Source organism: Catharus ustulatus, chromosome 3, assembly GCF_009819885.2.
Source record: "Catharus ustulatus isolate bCatUst1 chromosome 3, bCatUst1.pri.v2, whole genome shotgun sequence".
NCBI lineage: Eukaryota > Metazoa > Chordata > Aves > Passeriformes > Turdidae > Catharus > Catharus ustulatus.
The window spans coordinates 38,088,959-38,106,779 of NC_046223.1; the positions used below are offsets into that span (position 1 = coordinate 38,088,959).

The following is a 17,821-nucleotide window of genomic DNA, read 5'->3' on the forward strand; positions in this document are numbered from 1 at the left end:
AATGCTTTACCCATGTGTCATATTTCTAATGTACTTACCATCATACTCTGTATGGTTGCTGGGTCAGGCTCAGCTACTGGAAGAATGTTTATTTCCTGCCAAGTAATTTTTCAGCAGAAACTACTGGGTATCAGTCAAGGTTTCATTGTATAGGGCAGCTATTCTTAGGAAAAACTTTTTTTCTTGTGAGAAGGGAAAACAATGGGTGTCCCAAGATGTTATCTGAGACATTCTGGCTGGCTTCAGGACAAAAGAGGCTGAACTTGTCTGTCTTTTCCCTTTATACTCATGTCCTCTTCCCCAAATAAGTAAAGAGGTTCTTGAAGTTTTCAAATGAATGAAAATAGTTGAAAAACAGATAATAGGAAAAGATGGGTGAAAAAAAACCATGATAAATTGAATATTTCAATTAGTGAAAAAAGAGCTTCTGGGAATTAAGACAGCGGGATTTCTATGATTTCAGGTTATGGATATCTGGATAAGGCTAGACAGGATTTTCTTTCCTTTTTCCAGGTATCTTAGTAACATAAAAGAATTACGCTTGGTGCGACTGCACCAGAACCAAATGCTCTTGCACCAAAACAGTAACATTTTGTTTTGTTCTGTTTTTTTCTTTGTGATTTCTGTTTGTGTGACAGAATACCATCCAGTCTCTCCACTAGGTAGGAAGCTCTAGATGTTTGCATACTTGCAATTAGTGGCAAGGTCTTAAGAACTTTTCCTCTGAAATTCTATTTTTATTTAAAGTATTTGTTGTTTCAAAAGTGACCATCTAATTCCTAAGTTCTAATTTTTTTTGCCATATATAAATGTTTATTTTAAACATTTATTTGTAGTATGTTTACTTATGCTTTATATTAAAGCTTGAGTGAGGCTTTTCTCTTGCTATTTACAGATACTTTGACTTTTTTTTAAATTACTTGAGTATATATACATTATTGCTCAATTTACTATCAGCAAAATGCAAATATCTGCTATTTGAAAAGTAAACTCAAGTCTACCAGCAAGAGAAAAAGTACAGGATTTCTGAAGGATAATTCTTAGTGTTTCACTTGGAATACAGGATAGATCATATGGTTATCTAGTTATGAAAGTTTATGACTATACCAAAACTAACAATTATATACTGCATAGAAAAATTATTAAATTAAAGGGTTTAACTTGACTATCCCCTTCCATTATTGGCTTTTCTGAGGAAGAACTGCATCTCTCAAAGAATATATTTGTTATCTATTACAAAACAGAAATGTTTGATGTAATTTACTCTCTATAACAATTTATTGCAATGCCTGATTGGGTTGGGGAGCAAAGATTGCAGCAAAACAGAGGTTTCTGGTGCAAGAACAGTCAGATCTTTATTAAAGGCTACAAGCAAGTTCCTTCTTTACCACAAAATTGACACAACCTTTGTTTAAAACAAAAAGTTTATTTGCTTATGCTTTTAAAGGGAATAACAACTTTAAATGCACCAAACTTGAACTATGATAAGAAATTCTCTAGTTGTAATCTGTCTTGGAGAGACTACTGCATTATTCTCAAGTTCAAGTCAAGTGCTGACAGTGAAATCAACCCTGTGTGCAGACACCACACAGAAGCTGTCCTGAAACAGCCCCTACTGGCAGTCCCTGCAGCCTAGACGCCTGAGGCTTTTAAGTATTTGGTGAGGAATTGTTGGTGCCAATGAGCTTATTTAGCTCTTTAGTGGGAGAAGGAGAAAGGAGATAGCAGAGGAGAATCCATGTTCCTTATTCATACTCAGTGCTATTGGTAATTACAGCTTTGAGAGCTGGAGCATCTTAACTGAAGAGTCCATCAAAATCAGCTACTAGAACATTGCTGTGGGGTGGATAGTGCTCAATCCAGTACCAGAAGACCTCCTGTTTTTACAGATCAAAGAGATTTCTCCATTGAGTCTATGTTGGGAGGGAAAAAGAAGCAAAGTATTAGTTGGGGATTAGTTTGCTGTTTAAAAGGAGATTACCCTAATATGCATAGAAAATTTTTGTTTTCATTTCAGTTAAGAGAAGTGAGCATTTTTCCTTCTGTGTATGAAGCTGCTAGAAACTGTGACCATTTTCCACTTGTGGACCCGGGAGTAACCTGAGTCGGTGAACACTGTGTTTTCTGTCAGGGTTTTGACTACATACTATCAAGATGTTTTTACCAAAGCATTGAGCAAAGCAGGTAAAACATTGCTTTCAATGCAGACTTAGGTTTGAAAACTTGAATCCTAAAGTCTTCTACTTGAATGTTTCAGTTAATTTTGATTCAAGTTTCATTACCTCATTAGTAGTTTTTCTTTGTGAAGCGTTCTGAAATCTCTGCAGTTTCTGTGTTCCAGACATCCTGTAGCCTTTCATTTGCAATACAAAGTAGGCTGTCAGTGCTATACAACATGGTAAAGTTTAGTTTTCATAAATTTTAAACCAGTTTTTAGTTCCTAGGAAGCAGTGTGATACACAGTCATCTGGTTGGTTTAAATAAACACACCAATTGAGGTCGATCCTAACAAGCCATAATTTGATTGGAAAGATGACTGAGAGGGTGAATTTGCAAAATTAGTAAAACCACAAGTCTTCAAGGCTACAATATTTTAATGAAACTAAGACTTTTATTTTAATGAAGTGTAAAGAAGACTCAATATTTTTTGTGCTTTTGAGCATTTAACTTCTGCAGAGTTCTCACAGAACATTTTTATCCTTCTGAGAATGTGAATAATGTAAAATCTCCAGTAAGCAGCAGTCTTCAACTTGGCATCTTTGGACACTGTAAGAAATGGTCTGTTTAAGCTTACACAAATTACAAATCACAATTTATAATAGTGATTGCTATAATAAATTTTCCTTGAGTATTTAATGTCATAATTCCACTTTGAAAATTAGATAAACGAGTGGGAAGTTTCTTCTTGATGTTGAAATGCATCCTTGCTTAATCGTTTTTGCTGTGTGTTTTGATGCCTTAGTTCATAACTATTCAGAGATCATTGTTTAACAGAAATATATAATCTGTTAGCTTTTAAAAGGATAGTTTGTTATTTGCTTTAAGTCATTATAGTTTGCAAGCAATGAAGTTCTGTCTGAACAGTCAAAATGCTGTTTTGAAAAATGGTTGAATGCAATATGACCCAATGAACTGGTTTTGTATCTATTTCTCTAGTCATGAAGTTGGCAGTCAATAAAGTAATCACTATTTCGTCATAGTCTCTGTCACGAAGTTTGGACTAGACCAGAAATTACTCTCTCCCATTAAGCAAAACTTTACTGCATTGTTATATTAAATCTTTTAATAGTTTCATCAATTCTGGCATTGCTTCACTGGTAGTTTAAGTTTGACTTTTGGATTGTAGAAGTTTGCATATGTCTCAGTTTGTCCTGGTGGTCTCGGTTACAGGAGCTCTTGGGTTGACAAAGAGCTGTTGAAATAAATGTGTTGTTTGAAATGTAAATATGGGGTTTAATGCTTTTTTAAAGCAAGATTATCAAAGGAGTGTAACTCAATATCTAATTACATATCCACAAGGTACTAAAATAGTTACTGTATTAGAAAAGCTTGGAATACCTAATTCAGGGAAAAAAGAATTTTAAAAATCTGATTATTATCCATATTTAATTATCTCTGTCACCTGTTATCTGATACATATGCAGTTTCTGAATTTTATACACAGTATGTATATGTTCTTCAGAGAGAGTGGAGGTTTTGCTAGTAATTTTCTGTGTTTATATATTATCATGTGCACTATTGTGGAATGGGGCTGCCACAGCTATTGTTGTAAGACATCTCAAATTAACTTGAATTGTAGTTTTCTTCTGAAGCATTTTTCAGACTATTTTTAGAAAATTTAACTTGTCAGAAGGACAACATGAAAAATAATAAATCAAATTAATGTTTTGAAATGTCAAGAATTTCATAGGTTTTCTGTTAGACGAGTATCTTAATATCACTGCCTCCAAAAATATTTTAAAGCATTTAGAATTAATTGTCTTTCATTTATTCTTCAATTGTGTGAAAGTTTGGATTAATTTATCAATGAATCTCTGAAAGTTTTACAAAATCTGTACCTCTTACATGGTCCACAAGAACTGAATGTTCCATAAGCTTAAAAAAACACCCACGTTTTGTTTCATAAATACAGTAGAAACTGTGAGAGCAACTTCTGTGGTAGGAAATCAAAGGAGCTTTTGATGATAAATTTTCCTATTAATTCATAATTTTTGAAGTAAGCTTATGAATAAAATAAGAACTGTGTAATTCCACAACCAGAGTTACACGTCACTACTGTTATTTTTACAAAGCTTTCCTCTCCTTTGTTTTTGAGTAAATAACAAAGGTGAGCTCAGTTCGGTTTGAGCTGTACACCTGCTAAGTTCTTAGGAACTGTAGTACAGATGAGATGGCAGGTTTATTTTCCCTGCAGATGTATTTTTACCTCTTGTCTCCTTTGTCTCCAAACACCTGTCTTCCAAGCAGCTGAACAATTCCAACTGTGTCATGGTGCTGTCAGGCACTTCTGTGCCTGACACAAAGCCATGACCCACACAGCTGGTGTCCATACTTTGGTACTTTAACAAGTATAGAGATTGTGTAAGTGGCTAAAGGAACAGCTAGAGTACAAGAGCAGTAGAGTGGTGACACCAGCTTGCTGCTCATAGATCATCCAGAGGTTATGTACAGAAATGGAAGAAGCACAAGGAAAATGGAAGTGGTTGTCTAGGCAGAGCATGGAAAGGTGGGGGTTGTTTGGTGGGATTTTTCAGAAGGACCTTTTTTTTCAGGCTTGGGAGAAATTGAAGAAAAAGAACCCTAGAATTACAAGAATTTCATGAAAAGTTTGTTTGGAGTTGCTGTGTTAGAAAAGACTGAAAGGCAGTTTTTCATTCATCCAATCAAGCTAAATCCATGTCAAATATGGTAAAAGCATGTGAGAAGAAGGACAGCTTAGAGGTGCTAGAGAAGGGTAAAAGCCAGAAAAGATAATGCCACAGTCACCATGTCAACTGGGATTAGGTGATGGATAAACATAGTGGTTTATGGCTGGTGTGAGCATTCATGTAGAGAGGACTTCATGGATGAACCATCACCACTGGAGTCCCAGAAGTATTAACCAGGGATTGATTCTGGCAGTCTGACAAGATTTCTAAACTGAGAAGCGGAAGTCTAGCAAAAAGTTATCTAATCTTCCTGCACATAAAATCATAAATAAAGAGGAATATCTAGGGTACTAGGATAAATCAAAGGGTATGAGGAAATATAAGAAGGGTAGAGATAGCAATACTGGTAAGTACATAGCAAATGATCAGGTACTAACATGGTAAAGACTAGCGCTTTTAAATAGGGTGTGGTTGGTGGAAAACAGCTGGATGCCTGGTTAGCAGTAGGACAAGACAGGAAAACAAATAAGCTATGATTCACTGGCTGTAACGCAAGCTGTTGCACAGATGAAGGAAATCTGGTGGAACAATTGTGACTGGAACACTAAAACTGGAAAATGCTCTGTTGGAAAAGATAGGTAAAGGAAAAAGTGGTGCAGTCTCACTGTGTGTTACTGATATGAAAACTTGGGAAGAAGTGAGATGAAATGGCGTGGATAAAATGGAGATGTTTTATTTGGGCCAGCAATGTTAAATTTGAATATGAGTAGTTGTATCTTCAGTGTTTTTGAGGTGGGAGATCCAAATGGAAATAAGTAGTTGCTGCACAAGCAAGGTGTTATGCTGTTTCCAATAACTTTTGAGAAGTATTAAATATCCTGCTCTATTCAAAGGATGGAAATTTGGAGGTTTTTTTGTTTGGGGGATTTTTCCCATTAATAAGCCTGGATCATGACATCCTTCAGGTGAAATGGATGGGAAAAAATGTTTGCATATAGTTAGTATTACATAGTAAGGGGCACTTTTTAAAGCAAGTAAACTATTTCATCTGGAATAAAGAGATTAAGAATAGAAAGAAGCATGTGAAGGTTTGCCATTTATTTACCTTAGATGCAAAAAGTACATGAGGATATTATTTTAACAAAAGGAACAAATCTTTGAGTGAGGGATTTCAAACCAGTTGGATGAACATTTAAAAACTGCACTGTAAGTAGGTTGAGATATCAATTAGCAAAATGTTGTGGAAAATGACAACTCGGAAACCATGAGGGTGTAATAGTATTTCCAGAGATTAAGCTCAGAGATAAGGCTAAAAAGGAAAAAAAAAAGTTCTAATTCAGCCATTGAATATAAAGATGGTAAAACATATGGAGTGGATGAAGGATTGAAATTTGGTCAGGCTCAAAGATCAAAGCTGGTATTTTATCATGAGGACCTTAGTGGTGTTACACATATGTTGAACATAGAAGGAAAGCAAGAATATACATTGGGAATGAACATAGGAAAATTATGTCAAAGGTGGGAAAAGTCCTTTATATGCCTAGTGTACTGAAGTCATGGATAATTACCAGCTAAGATTGATTAGAAAAGTTATTAGACTGAGGTTGATAAATAAGGTAATAAAAGTTCTACTGTGATCATTTCAAATTAACATGGTATGCTTATCCCAAACAGGCTGCCTATTGTACTACTTAATTTCAGAGCAGATTGGAGTGTGAGGTGGGGAGACTACATTGTAGTTTCTAGAGCTGTCTTTTCCTGCTTTCATGTGGCAAGAGTGTAGTCTTTGCCCATGGTATAAAATTCCATCAAAACTGCCTGGTTTTGTTGTTTCCAGACTGGATTAATGTGTCTCTGTATTGTGTTTTTTGACTTTAGAACTCATTGCTATGACAGTTTAAGCCTTGGGAAAAGGGTGTGTTATGTGATGGAAGAGTAACCTGTTAATCTTTTTAAATGTTGCTTGTGGAAGAACTCATATAATTTAGAATTGTGAATTTTAATTTGTTTCTTCTCTATTTCTCTTTAACAACTTCCAAGGCAGGAATCTGAGTCTCAAGTTATACTAAGTCACAAAATCTTACATCTGCCTGGGTTGCAAGTGTTCTGTATTTATGTACTTTTTTATTACAGCATATTTATGTTGAAGGTTATTCATGAAAAAGACTGCTCACTTGATAGTGCTTGCTTTGTGAATTTATTGATTTATTGTTCTGTGATCTAATATCTGTTAGATATTAGCTGTGCAGCAATGTTTGGATTCTCATTTTGTGGCCATTATGCAACCCAAATTTTATTTCTTCAAGCATTATTCAGAAACACTGAATTCAAAGTTTGAGTAACTTATTTTCTATACTTCAATAGTAGGCAGAACTGTCAGAACTTATTTTTTCAATGTATTAAAGAGTCCATTAACCACAGGTTTTTAGGACTTCTAAATTCATTGCCATTTACTCTTCTTAAGGAATGTATAATATTCTTAAGTTCTACCTACATGTTCAGTTTTTGTTAGAACTCTGAAGAGAGTACAGTATTGGTTTTTGTAAGGGGGAGAATTCTACTTGTTAACAATGTCACTTTTCTGCTTGTGAGGTGTAGAAAAGATATGGACACACATTTTAAAATAAAATACGTTCTTCTGAAAAAAATGTTTTTCTTTGTATTTCAGTTTTTCCCTTGGAATAATAGAAATTAGAAAAGGGGGAAGCAAAAAGTTAAAAAAAAGAAAGAAAACTATTTTGATTCACTTAAAACATTCCTTGCCTTTCATTTCCTATTCTCAAAAGAATTATTTTGCAGAACATATTTAGGAGTTTCCTGCTTTTCTAAGGCTTAAAGCAATTATTGTTTTTAAATTTTTCAACTGTATTTTATTACACTGTTTGGTCTCATAAAATGAGTACCCAAGGAATCAGACAATTTTTTGGTTTAATTTTTGTCACAATGGAGTATAGAAAAATGTGCTTCTGCACTGCATTAGAACATTTCAGCAGAACTAAAACAGAAATATAATGTGTTATATAGTTTGTATTCAAATAACTTCTAAAATTAAATAATATGATTTTAAAAGTTTTATTTTAATCTGACTCTTTTGCATTGCTGAAACTGTGTAAAAGAATGCAGTTTTATTAGTGTGTCATTTTCCTTACTGCAAATATATCTCACCCATTTGCTTGGCATAGGTTTCTGCATAATCTGTAGGAACAGGCCTCTGAAGATAATTTTATGAAAAAGAATGTGAATTAGATGAAATGTGTGAAATATTAGCTTTTAAAATTAGGAGGTTAAGCATCAACTTAGAGCCTAAATTATTGCTGCATGTTGTGATTTCTTTTCTTATTAAAAGAATGAAGCCACTTAGTAAATCCCATTAACATTAATAGCAGTTACAAGATGCTTAGCAATTTGAATCACAGAATTGATTTTTTGCAGCTGTCAATTGCATTATTGATATAGTTGGGTTTAGAAAGAGAGAGAAAGTACAGTAAATTCACGAATACAAACCGCACTGAGTATAAGCCGCATCTCTGGGTGTTGGCAAATATTTCGGTTTTTGTCCATAGATAAGCCGCACACGAATATAAGCCGCTCTGTCGTTCGCAACGAGGACCCGCGTGCAATTAGTAACAGAACCTGGGAGGGCGGGGCTTACTGGCTGAGCTAAGGCTGTGCAGGCTCGGCCCGCTAGGGGCCGCTGACGGGGCCAGGTGGCCCAGCACCGTGCTGCCGCTCGGGGCCGGCCGCCGCTGCCCCTGGGCTCGGTCACCCCGGGTCGGCGCTGCCCCGCGGTGGCAGGCAGGGACGGAACTTCCCCCGCTCCTGCGGCGGCGGGCGGGGACGGAGCTTTCCCACGCCCGTGGCGCCGGCGGCGGGCGCGGACAAAGGACCCCGCCGGCTCCCCGAGACGCGGCAATGGCGGCGCGCACTTCCCCCCTCCTCCCCGGGCCGCGGCAATGGCGGCACGGCCCCCCCGCGTCCTCCCCGAGCCGCGGCAATGGCGGCGCCCCCCCCCCCCATCGGCTCCCTGAGCCGCGGCAACGGCGGCGCCCCCCCACCTCTCCTCCCCGGGCCGCGGCAATGGCGGCGCCCCCCCGCCCCTCCTCCCCTGAGCTGCGGCAGAGGAGGGAAGAAGAGAGCTCTCCCGCCTCTCTCCCCGCCCCCCGTGCTGCCTGCAGGGAGCCAGGGCAACACGGTAACACTGTAACAATTGCGAAATGCCGGCTTTTACTGGCCGGTGCTTGGCTCGGCACTCTGGCTGGCACGTCTGGGGTTGTAAATGTCAGAAAATTATTAATATATTAGCCGCACCCGACTATTAGCCGCACTTCCGGGTTTCCACCAAAATTTTTGTCAAATTGCTGCGGCTTGTATTCGTGAAATTACTGTAGTGATCCTATCAATTTTTTTTCCTTTTGCTTGGGAATCTTTGCACTCATTTTCAGAAAGCTGAGAAAATTCTGACCTGTGTAACATCATGTGTAAATCATTGACTGAGTTATCAAGGAGACTTTGATAGGTAAATCATGTGAACACAAGTAATTTAATATTTCCTTATTTATATGCTCTCCTTAAATTTGCTAATTAATGGTGACTGGCATTTGAAGAGAGTTTCTCCATTATCTTAAAATTTCTAACCACCTTTCTGGCTATAGCCTCCTCTAATGTCTTTTTTTTTGCTATTGAATTTTGATTTAAATAACTTCGTAGTGGATTTTCAGAGAAAATAATTAGTGGTGCAGTTTTTCTCTGTGAAAACTACCATTCTCTTTCAAAGGGCTTCAGAAGAAAATATTTCAACAATCCAAAGCTCCACCAAAAGAAAAAAAATTGCCTGAATTGAATTGTATGCCAAGTCACAATAATTTATTCTGTATTAGAACTGTTTCCAAAACCATGGTCCACTACAATATGTTTGTCTTTCTCTTTTTAATAAGAAATGTCATGCCAAAAGCACATCAATTCTGTCTTGGGGGAAACTAACTTTAGGATTGAAATGCATTAGGCAGAGTCACTTCAATAGTTGATGCAGTTTGACTCTGCAAGTGTTTGCTTGGGATTGTAAATTTATTTCCTATTCCTAGTATTGATTATAATAGATTGTAATTTCTCCATTATGTCAAAAATGCCTAAAATTCTGAATAATATGAATTTATGGGGGGTTTAAGTTGATCTAAATAAATACTAAATCAGGATATACTTTGCATTTACAGGCACTTGCAGACCAGTTTGAAAATACAAATGCATCAGTATCTGAACGTATGAAGATTTTCTACTGTTGTCAGGTGCCTCCACATTGGGCCATACAGGTGTGAAACAATCCCATTTCAGTCTTTAAAGTCTGTGGTGGTTATTTTTGATGTTTGATCACTCGGAAGTCAAGTAAGCGTGGTGCGAATTTGAGTTGAAACATTGTAGAAATAAAGACATAACCTAACATAGCCCGAGTGTTTCTGGGGGGAAGTCAAGTTCTACAGTGCTTTGCTTTCAGATGTCTTGTTCTGACATGCACAGGAGTAATTGCTTGTTATTGCAATTCTTTGCTTTCCTTTCTCCTCCAGTACAAAGTAGACTAAAACTTGCAAGCTTCTAACATATCTCCTGTTAAAATAAACTTGCCACTGTCTTAACTTTTATTACTAGTTTACTTATGCTACTCTTACTTGCTGTTCACTTTGGGAAGTTGATCATGGTGAAATCAGCCAGATTGGCAGTCAATAGTACACTGAAGAACTTGAGCTGAGATAGTCCCCTCTTTTACTAGTACTGACAGTATTTTTATATACCCATAACTACACTGTTCATCTTGATTTTCTAGAACAGAAATCTACACACTAAAGTCTTACCTGATGATGCTATATTTAACAAACTCAAGAAAATTGTAAACGTTGCATACCTGCAAAGGTATTCATGTTGGTTTACTTTTAATGATGTTTTATTCCTTTTTTCATTTCTAATCTCAATGCATGTTGTTTTAACCAATCATATTTTCTCTGAGCATTCTCAAGTTCTTCTGTATAACCTTTCAGCAGGCACTTGCAATATAACCATCAAATATGGTTTTCATTTCCAGTTGTCAGAGTGGTGTTTTCAATCGAAACCAGTTTTCTAAGCCAAAGATAGAAATGCTAAAATAGGGATTTATAATGAAAGATGACTCAATCTTCTAGTCGTAGTAATGAAGACACATTGCATATATAAATTTTACCAAATATAACTGAGTAAATTTAATTAAACATTAATGAGATTTAGTTTTAGACAATGGCAAATGTTTTTTTCCTAAGTGATTAATATCAAGCTAACAAAGAGGTTTTCAGAGTTTGTTACATATTTATATCAAAGAGTTGTAGCCAGATGTTAATTTTTTTTTACTACTAATCTATTCCCTTCTAGCTACTCCTTGGATTTGGAGCAGATACTGAACCCAAACCAATAAAGATAGGTTCATAACATATGCAGAGAATTTCAGGGAGTCCATTCAGGATCACCTAGTCTACTGCAGAGGTTAATTGTGTGGGGAATCATAGCACAAGTAGCTTTCCATACAGAGAATGCTTCCATTTATTTTTACAAGCCTATTTGTCTATCTGTCACACAGATACATAAGTTACCCTTTCTTCAAAGGTTAAAACCTATTTGCAGTTTTAATCTTCTCTTAAAAAATAAAAACCAAACATGACTTTTCAAAGTCATGAAAACATGCCATGTTTGTTTTTGAATTGAAGACGTTACTCATTTATTTTCATTAGTGCACTGCAATAATAGCTGAATTTGAAATAACAAAGAGCTGACTGAAGAGTGAGGAAAATTCAACTAGGGAGTTGAACCTAAACTCAAATCCAATATTGATTTGGGTAAAAACCAACACCCTTTAGCAATGGCTGTTTGGGACAGTCAAACAGATTTCTCACAGCTACTGAACAGAGCTGTATCAGAGCCTTTCTCTCCATCTTGTTTCTCCACAGGTGCAGATTACTGTGACAAATCATTGCTAGAAGGGGCTTTAATTCCCTTCTTTGGCCTCTGTTTCCCACTTGGCATTCCCAACATCCTGCTGCAGCTGTTCTCCAGCCACATGGGCCTCATTTGAGGGCTGGAAGTTCATCTCTGTCAATTCATTCTTGCCATGTCCATTTCTGTTTTTGTATTATATTGTTAAATTGTTCAAAGCACAACAATTTTTATTCAGTTGGTGGGGGGGTTGAGGTATATACACTGTTTGAAGTTCCAATGTGAAGTTTCAGGAGAACAATTCCATATTATCTGTCTGCTTCTTGTTGATGACAGAAATGCCTCTAACATCTTTTTAAATTGTGAACATTATTTACTAATTTCAGTTACCTGGAATTCCTTATCTTTCCAGCGCCAGCTTGCAAACTTACTCTTTGAGTTGGGATGCACCAACTCTGCCTTACAAATATTTGAGGAGCTGGAAATGTGGGAAGATGCAGTAATCTGCTATGAAAGAGCAGGACAACATGGAAAGGTAAGAAAAATGTTTCATATAGCTGAGAACTCATCTTGAAATAGCATCTGAAGGGAAAAGGACTGTCTGGCTTTAGCTGGCAAATCGCTAATGACACTTCTGCAGGCATATCATCACAGGAAAATATGCTTAGGAAAAATGGACACATGGCATAAGAGCTTGTCATAACCTATGAATGCTAAAAAAGCATTACTTGGAGTAATAGCCACATGAAATAGAAGTTGGTAAATAAGAAGCAACTTGAGATGCGAGAAGATTGTGATAGGGATCCTTGAAAACATCCAAGGATAACTCAATTAACTACTATGGATAGACAGCAATGTGGACATTTCAAGAAAGCTTTAGCAGACATTCATCATGGAGTCTTGAAACTTTGTCTGGAGGGGATATTAATTTTCTTGATTTCAAACTATTAGATGTAGTTTTAAAAAACACTTTAGTAGAGTAATATCAGTGTTTGATGTATTTAATTACTTAATGGTAACATATTGAAATTACAGAATCAAACACTTGAGACAAGAAGTGTAAAATTAAAAGGCTTTACTTGTTAAGTCTGTGTTGATGTTTTCCTGAATTTTCCAGTCATGTCTTTAGCACTGCTACCACTGTGTGCGGTCAGCTCCAAAGACAATTAAAAACCATCACCTAACTCTGCCTATCAGTGATGTAACTGTTTAAAATTGCTGGTAACAGGCTATTTTAGCCTTCCTATTGTCGGCTATTTTTGCTTTTATTACTAGAGCAATGATAGGAAGATTTTAGTAAATTATACTTGGAAGCAATGCCTACTTGTATGTAACTCTAGCTGTGTTCTCTTTCTTGTGCAAAATCTCACACAGGGTGTAGCAGAACTTATGCTATCAAGCAGTGCTTTCAGACTGTGTTTAAATATCCAGAAATGCTCAATTTCAGGCAAAAATAGGGGTTTTTCTTTTTTTCCCTTGCTTTGTCTCTGTTTGGTATATGGTAGCGTTGAATCTATGAATGTACATGTGCCTTTATGATACCACAAGCACAAAGAGCTATGCTCTAACATAATTGAAGTTTAATGAATAGTGATATATAATTTCAGTTGATAGAAAAAAAGCAGAATACCTTAAACTTGACTGTTTTTTTCTTATTTTCATGCACCAAAGCCTAGATTTTGTTCATTATAAACTGACAGATATGTCTTGCTGCCAAATTCTGTGCCACATTATGCATGACTTGGGGATAGCATGCTAATATCACAATCTTCTCAGTACAGTGGAGAAATAGAGGTCAGTATTTTCCATTTCCTGGAAATGCATTCTGTCCTAGTTACATTCACAAACTGCCCTTAGGGAGTTATGAAAATGGCACTTGGAGAATAGGACAGGATATCTGACACAGGAAACTGCTTAGAAATGCTTTCAGAATGAGGGATTGTGCTGTGCTTTGAAAAACAGAAAATGCTGTGTAAGTATGAAATAACAGTATTGCTGGAAAAAAGCTAGCTTTGGACCAAAAGAGACAGAAAATTAGAAACATGTAGCTGTGCACCGAGGGGAATGAATATCTGTACTCTTTATTGCAAAGTGTTCGAAGTGTGAACTGCTTATATTTGCCAAAAGTGTTTTGATGTTTTTAAATCTGGTAGTTGTGTTTGTGGAAATGCGCGAAAATCTACTTGAGTATTATGTTGGCCACTAAATATCCAAGCCATTAATGAACTTAGCGTATATCTGTGCAAAAAAACAAACTCTATTTAATAAAAATTTCATTCACAAATGCTTTTATGTGGAAAACCTGAATTTAAATCCTGAAAAATCTAATAAAACTGCTAAATATCAACAATACCAATGTGATGGGTACTTAGACATCAAAGTAATACCTTCTTTCTTCCTATTTTGTAATTATCTGCTGGTAAAGAAACAGCATATAGATAGGGCCATGTGAAGCTCCTCATTGTGCTGTTAGAAAATACATAATTCTTTTGGTTGTAACCATGGTCATGTAGCCGTACAAATTTTTCAGACTAAGATGTCACTAACATTTAGCAAACTTTTTCTAGGATTTGTAACTGTTACTAGATATGGCTCTATATTCATTTGTTTTATAACCTGAACAAAAGCAGTAGGATCTAATATTGTATCATGAGTCAACAAAAGAGTAATAGAGTGCAAAGCACTGAGCAAAATGGCACAGAACAAGGGGAAAATACTATTTTAGAACTTGAAAGCACAGTATATTGATAGCTGCTGTGGCTTTCTCATTGAAGTATTTTACTCTTTGTATTAACAGACTTGTTGCAAAAGGAGATATCTCCTTGTGTGTAGTGAGAACTGGTGTTGAAAAGTGCCACTCTCCCTTCTTTTAACTGTATGAGGGACCCAGAGTTCTCAAGAGTATTATTAACATTGGATAACCCTAAGGTGTAAGAGTTCTCTTCCACCTAAAAATGGTACTATTTCCCTGCTAAAAGAAAAATAAAGGGTGAACCAGAGATGTGATTTTTCAGTTCCTCCAGTTGAAGTGTGGCCTTTCTCCCTTGCAGAAATTCTGTAACATGGTAGCTGCTTACCTTTGATAGATTAGTGAGATCTGTCATTTGGTATCAGATGCATATTCCATCATAAACCAGCCTGTTTTCAGCTGTATTTCCATTCCATCATCTCATGAGAGTGTACAGCATGATGCAGAGTCTGGTTTTAGACCAACATACCCCAGCAAAACACATTCTACAGGGTTATTTTTCTTGTCTTGCACAACACAGGTACCTCAGAACATTTGAGTGAGGAAGCACAATTATGGCAAGATATCAAAAGCCCACCTTTAAAGTCAGGTGTGGCTTCCCAGATGTGAAACAGTACTACACTGATAAGTGCATGAGCTCTTTCAAGAACTTGATTGATTTCCACTGCATATAGTAATCGTTGTAGAAGACAGATAAGCACTCCTGTACATGGTATTTACAAAGCTAAGAAGGAGGAGTACAGTAATTTCACGTCTATAAGGCACACCGGATTATAACGTGCACCTCCGGGAGCCGGCAAATTTCGCAACTTTGTACATTATATAAGGCGCACTGGACTACAAGGTGCACTTTTTTGTGCAGCGAGGAGCTGCGCCACGCACAACAAAGTAACGAATTAGTAACAGAATCACGCAGCAGCAGGGTTTGCTGGCAGGTGCTAAATTTGCAAACATTTTTCACAGATTGGTGTAACCTTTAAACGCAGCCCCAGGCGCCCTGCCCGTGCTGCGGGCCTCGGCACTCCCACCCACCCCTGGCACCGACTGGTGAGGCACAGCTCAGGGTGGCCGCGGCTCGCGGCAGTCCGGGGCGGCTTGGGGCTGCCCGCGTTCTGGGTTGACTCGGGGTGGCCGCAACTCACAGCTTCTGTGGTCTCCCGGTCCCTCCTTCCCTTGCACTGGCCAGCGGCGGCAGCTGCTCCCTGCCTCCTTCCCCGTGTCGCTCGAGCCGGCGGCGGTGGCTCCCTCCTTCCCCACGCAGCGGCCGGGGTCAACGCCGCCTCCCTCTCTCCATGCGCGGCGGCTGGGGCCAGCTCCCTCCCTCCCCGCACAGCTCCTACCAGCCGCAGCCGCCTGCTCCCTTCGTGACTTTGCGCTTCACGGCACCACCCCCCCATTGTGGCTCACACTTCCAGGTTGGCAAATCTCGCAACTTTTTCCATTATGTAAGGCTCACCGGACTATAAGGTGCACTTCCGGGTTCGGGCCAAAAGTTTAGTCAAAAGGGTGCACCTTATAGTCGTGAAATTACTGTAAATGTCTTGCCCAAGGTCTTGCATGAAATAACAGGGAAGATGAAATGAAAAAGAGCCTTTTTCCTCTTCTCCCACTGCCTTTTCCCATGCTCCTCTGTTCTGCTTCTTCATGCTACTTCTCTGTTAGCCAAGCAAATTACATGCAAGCAGAGAAATTAAGACTTTTTAGGAAGTACTTTGAACTAGCAAAGGAATTAATTGTGAAATAATAGAACTGGTAGATCAGTGAAAAGTGAGGCAAGTAGGATCTTTTAGGAAATATATAAAAGAAAAACATGGGAACACATGGATGGGCTGGCAAGTGGAAGTTTAGGGTTGGGAAGCCAGATACAGGATCAGTCTTGAACTCGATTGTCCAGGAGTCTGTGTAGTGAGTAATGAAAAGGCCCCACCTTTTTTAAACTAGGCCCCTCTTTACTGATTGGAGATTTTTGTGAATTGTTGCCTGTTTAATTCCCATACCACTCATAGTAGTTCAGAAGACAAGATAAGAGCCTAAATCTTTCTTTTGTTTAAATTAAGTGACTTTTGAGGTGAGTATTGAATTTCATCCACTCTGGTGCAGACTGTGCTGTGAAAAAACAGTATTGTTACAAACGCACCTGATTCAGTCAGTAAGGGTTATACAGCTTCTTTTGTTTAAAAGTTATATTTTAATTGATGATTTTAATATCAAATCTTATTAAATTTAGTTAAAACTTTTTCTTTCTTCCCACCCCCTCACCCCCTCCCCCAATATCCTAGGCAAAATGAGAAATCCAGTCTTAGAGTATTATCTGGTTTTGTAGAAGGCAAATGTTTTGATTATACAGGGGTTTTCTTCTATTTTGATCTTTGTACTACCCTTTATTAAGTAATAAAAATGTTTACAACATGCCAGAGAGGTGATCAGATAGCTAATCAGATGAAGAAAGTCAGACTTCTGCTTATTTAATTCTCTGTTTTATCTATGTGCTGAAGTATTTATGTTGGCAATGAATTCTTGTAAGCTTAGACCAGAACATGCTGTTTTTATGCTCTTTAATGTGAAATACCATAGTGAATGGTTGTCTCTCTAGTCTAGGCATTGCCACAGGATAGCAATCTGAGTTTGGGAGTGCCCTGCAGAGGAAGTGGTGAAGAAGCAGCTTGCCGTGCACTTTTCACCTTGTATCTCCTTATACAGCAACATTTCAATCTTGTTTCTTTTATCTGAATGGGAAAAAACCCCACCTTATCTTTTGGTGTCTAATGTGGTTACTGCAAAAATGAAGTAGTCAGCTCTCTGCTCTAGAAGAGAAAAATCTTCTTTAATGTCTGTTATTAAGTTATAGCAACTAATGGAGGGAGTTAAGAGGAATTAAACTGCACTTTAATCAAATCCCTGGAATCCAGGTTGAATGGGGCTTTGATTAACCTGGTCTCATTGAAAGTGTCCCTGCTCCTGGCAAGGGGGCTGGAGCTAGATGATACTCAAATTCCCTTCCAAACCAAACCACTCTATGATTCTGTAAGTACAGTCTTCTAGTTAGGCAAGATTTTTCTTGTGCTTTGGCTGAGCTAATTCTAAATGTTAAATTACCGTTTCTTTGGCTTTTTTAAGATAATCGCTTCACAGGCGCTTAAAAGCACTTGCCATCAAGTTAGTTTCCTAATATTTAGCCACCAATTTTCTTCTTAATGGGATTCTACTTTTGCTGATTTTAAGATTCTTCTAGAAATCTAAACCCTTCTTCTCACTT

The 17,821-nt window shown here is 37.7% G+C and overlaps 1 protein-coding gene across 2 annotated transcripts in view; it reads left to right on the forward strand.

Annotated features, from left to right (window-relative positions):
* Positions 1–17,821, forward strand: part of TTC27 (tetratricopeptide repeat domain 27) — a 116,475-nt gene that overhangs the window by 71,870 nt on the left and 26,784 nt on the right. For both annotated transcript variants that reach the window (XM_033055887.2, XM_033055886.1), the window contains exons 11-12: positions 10,079–10,174; positions 12,229–12,351. In XM_033055887.2, coding sequence (XP_032911778.1) covers positions 10,079–10,174; positions 12,229–12,351 — 219 coding nt within the window. The remainder of the gene's footprint in view (positions 1–10,078; positions 10,175–12,228; positions 12,352–17,821) is intronic.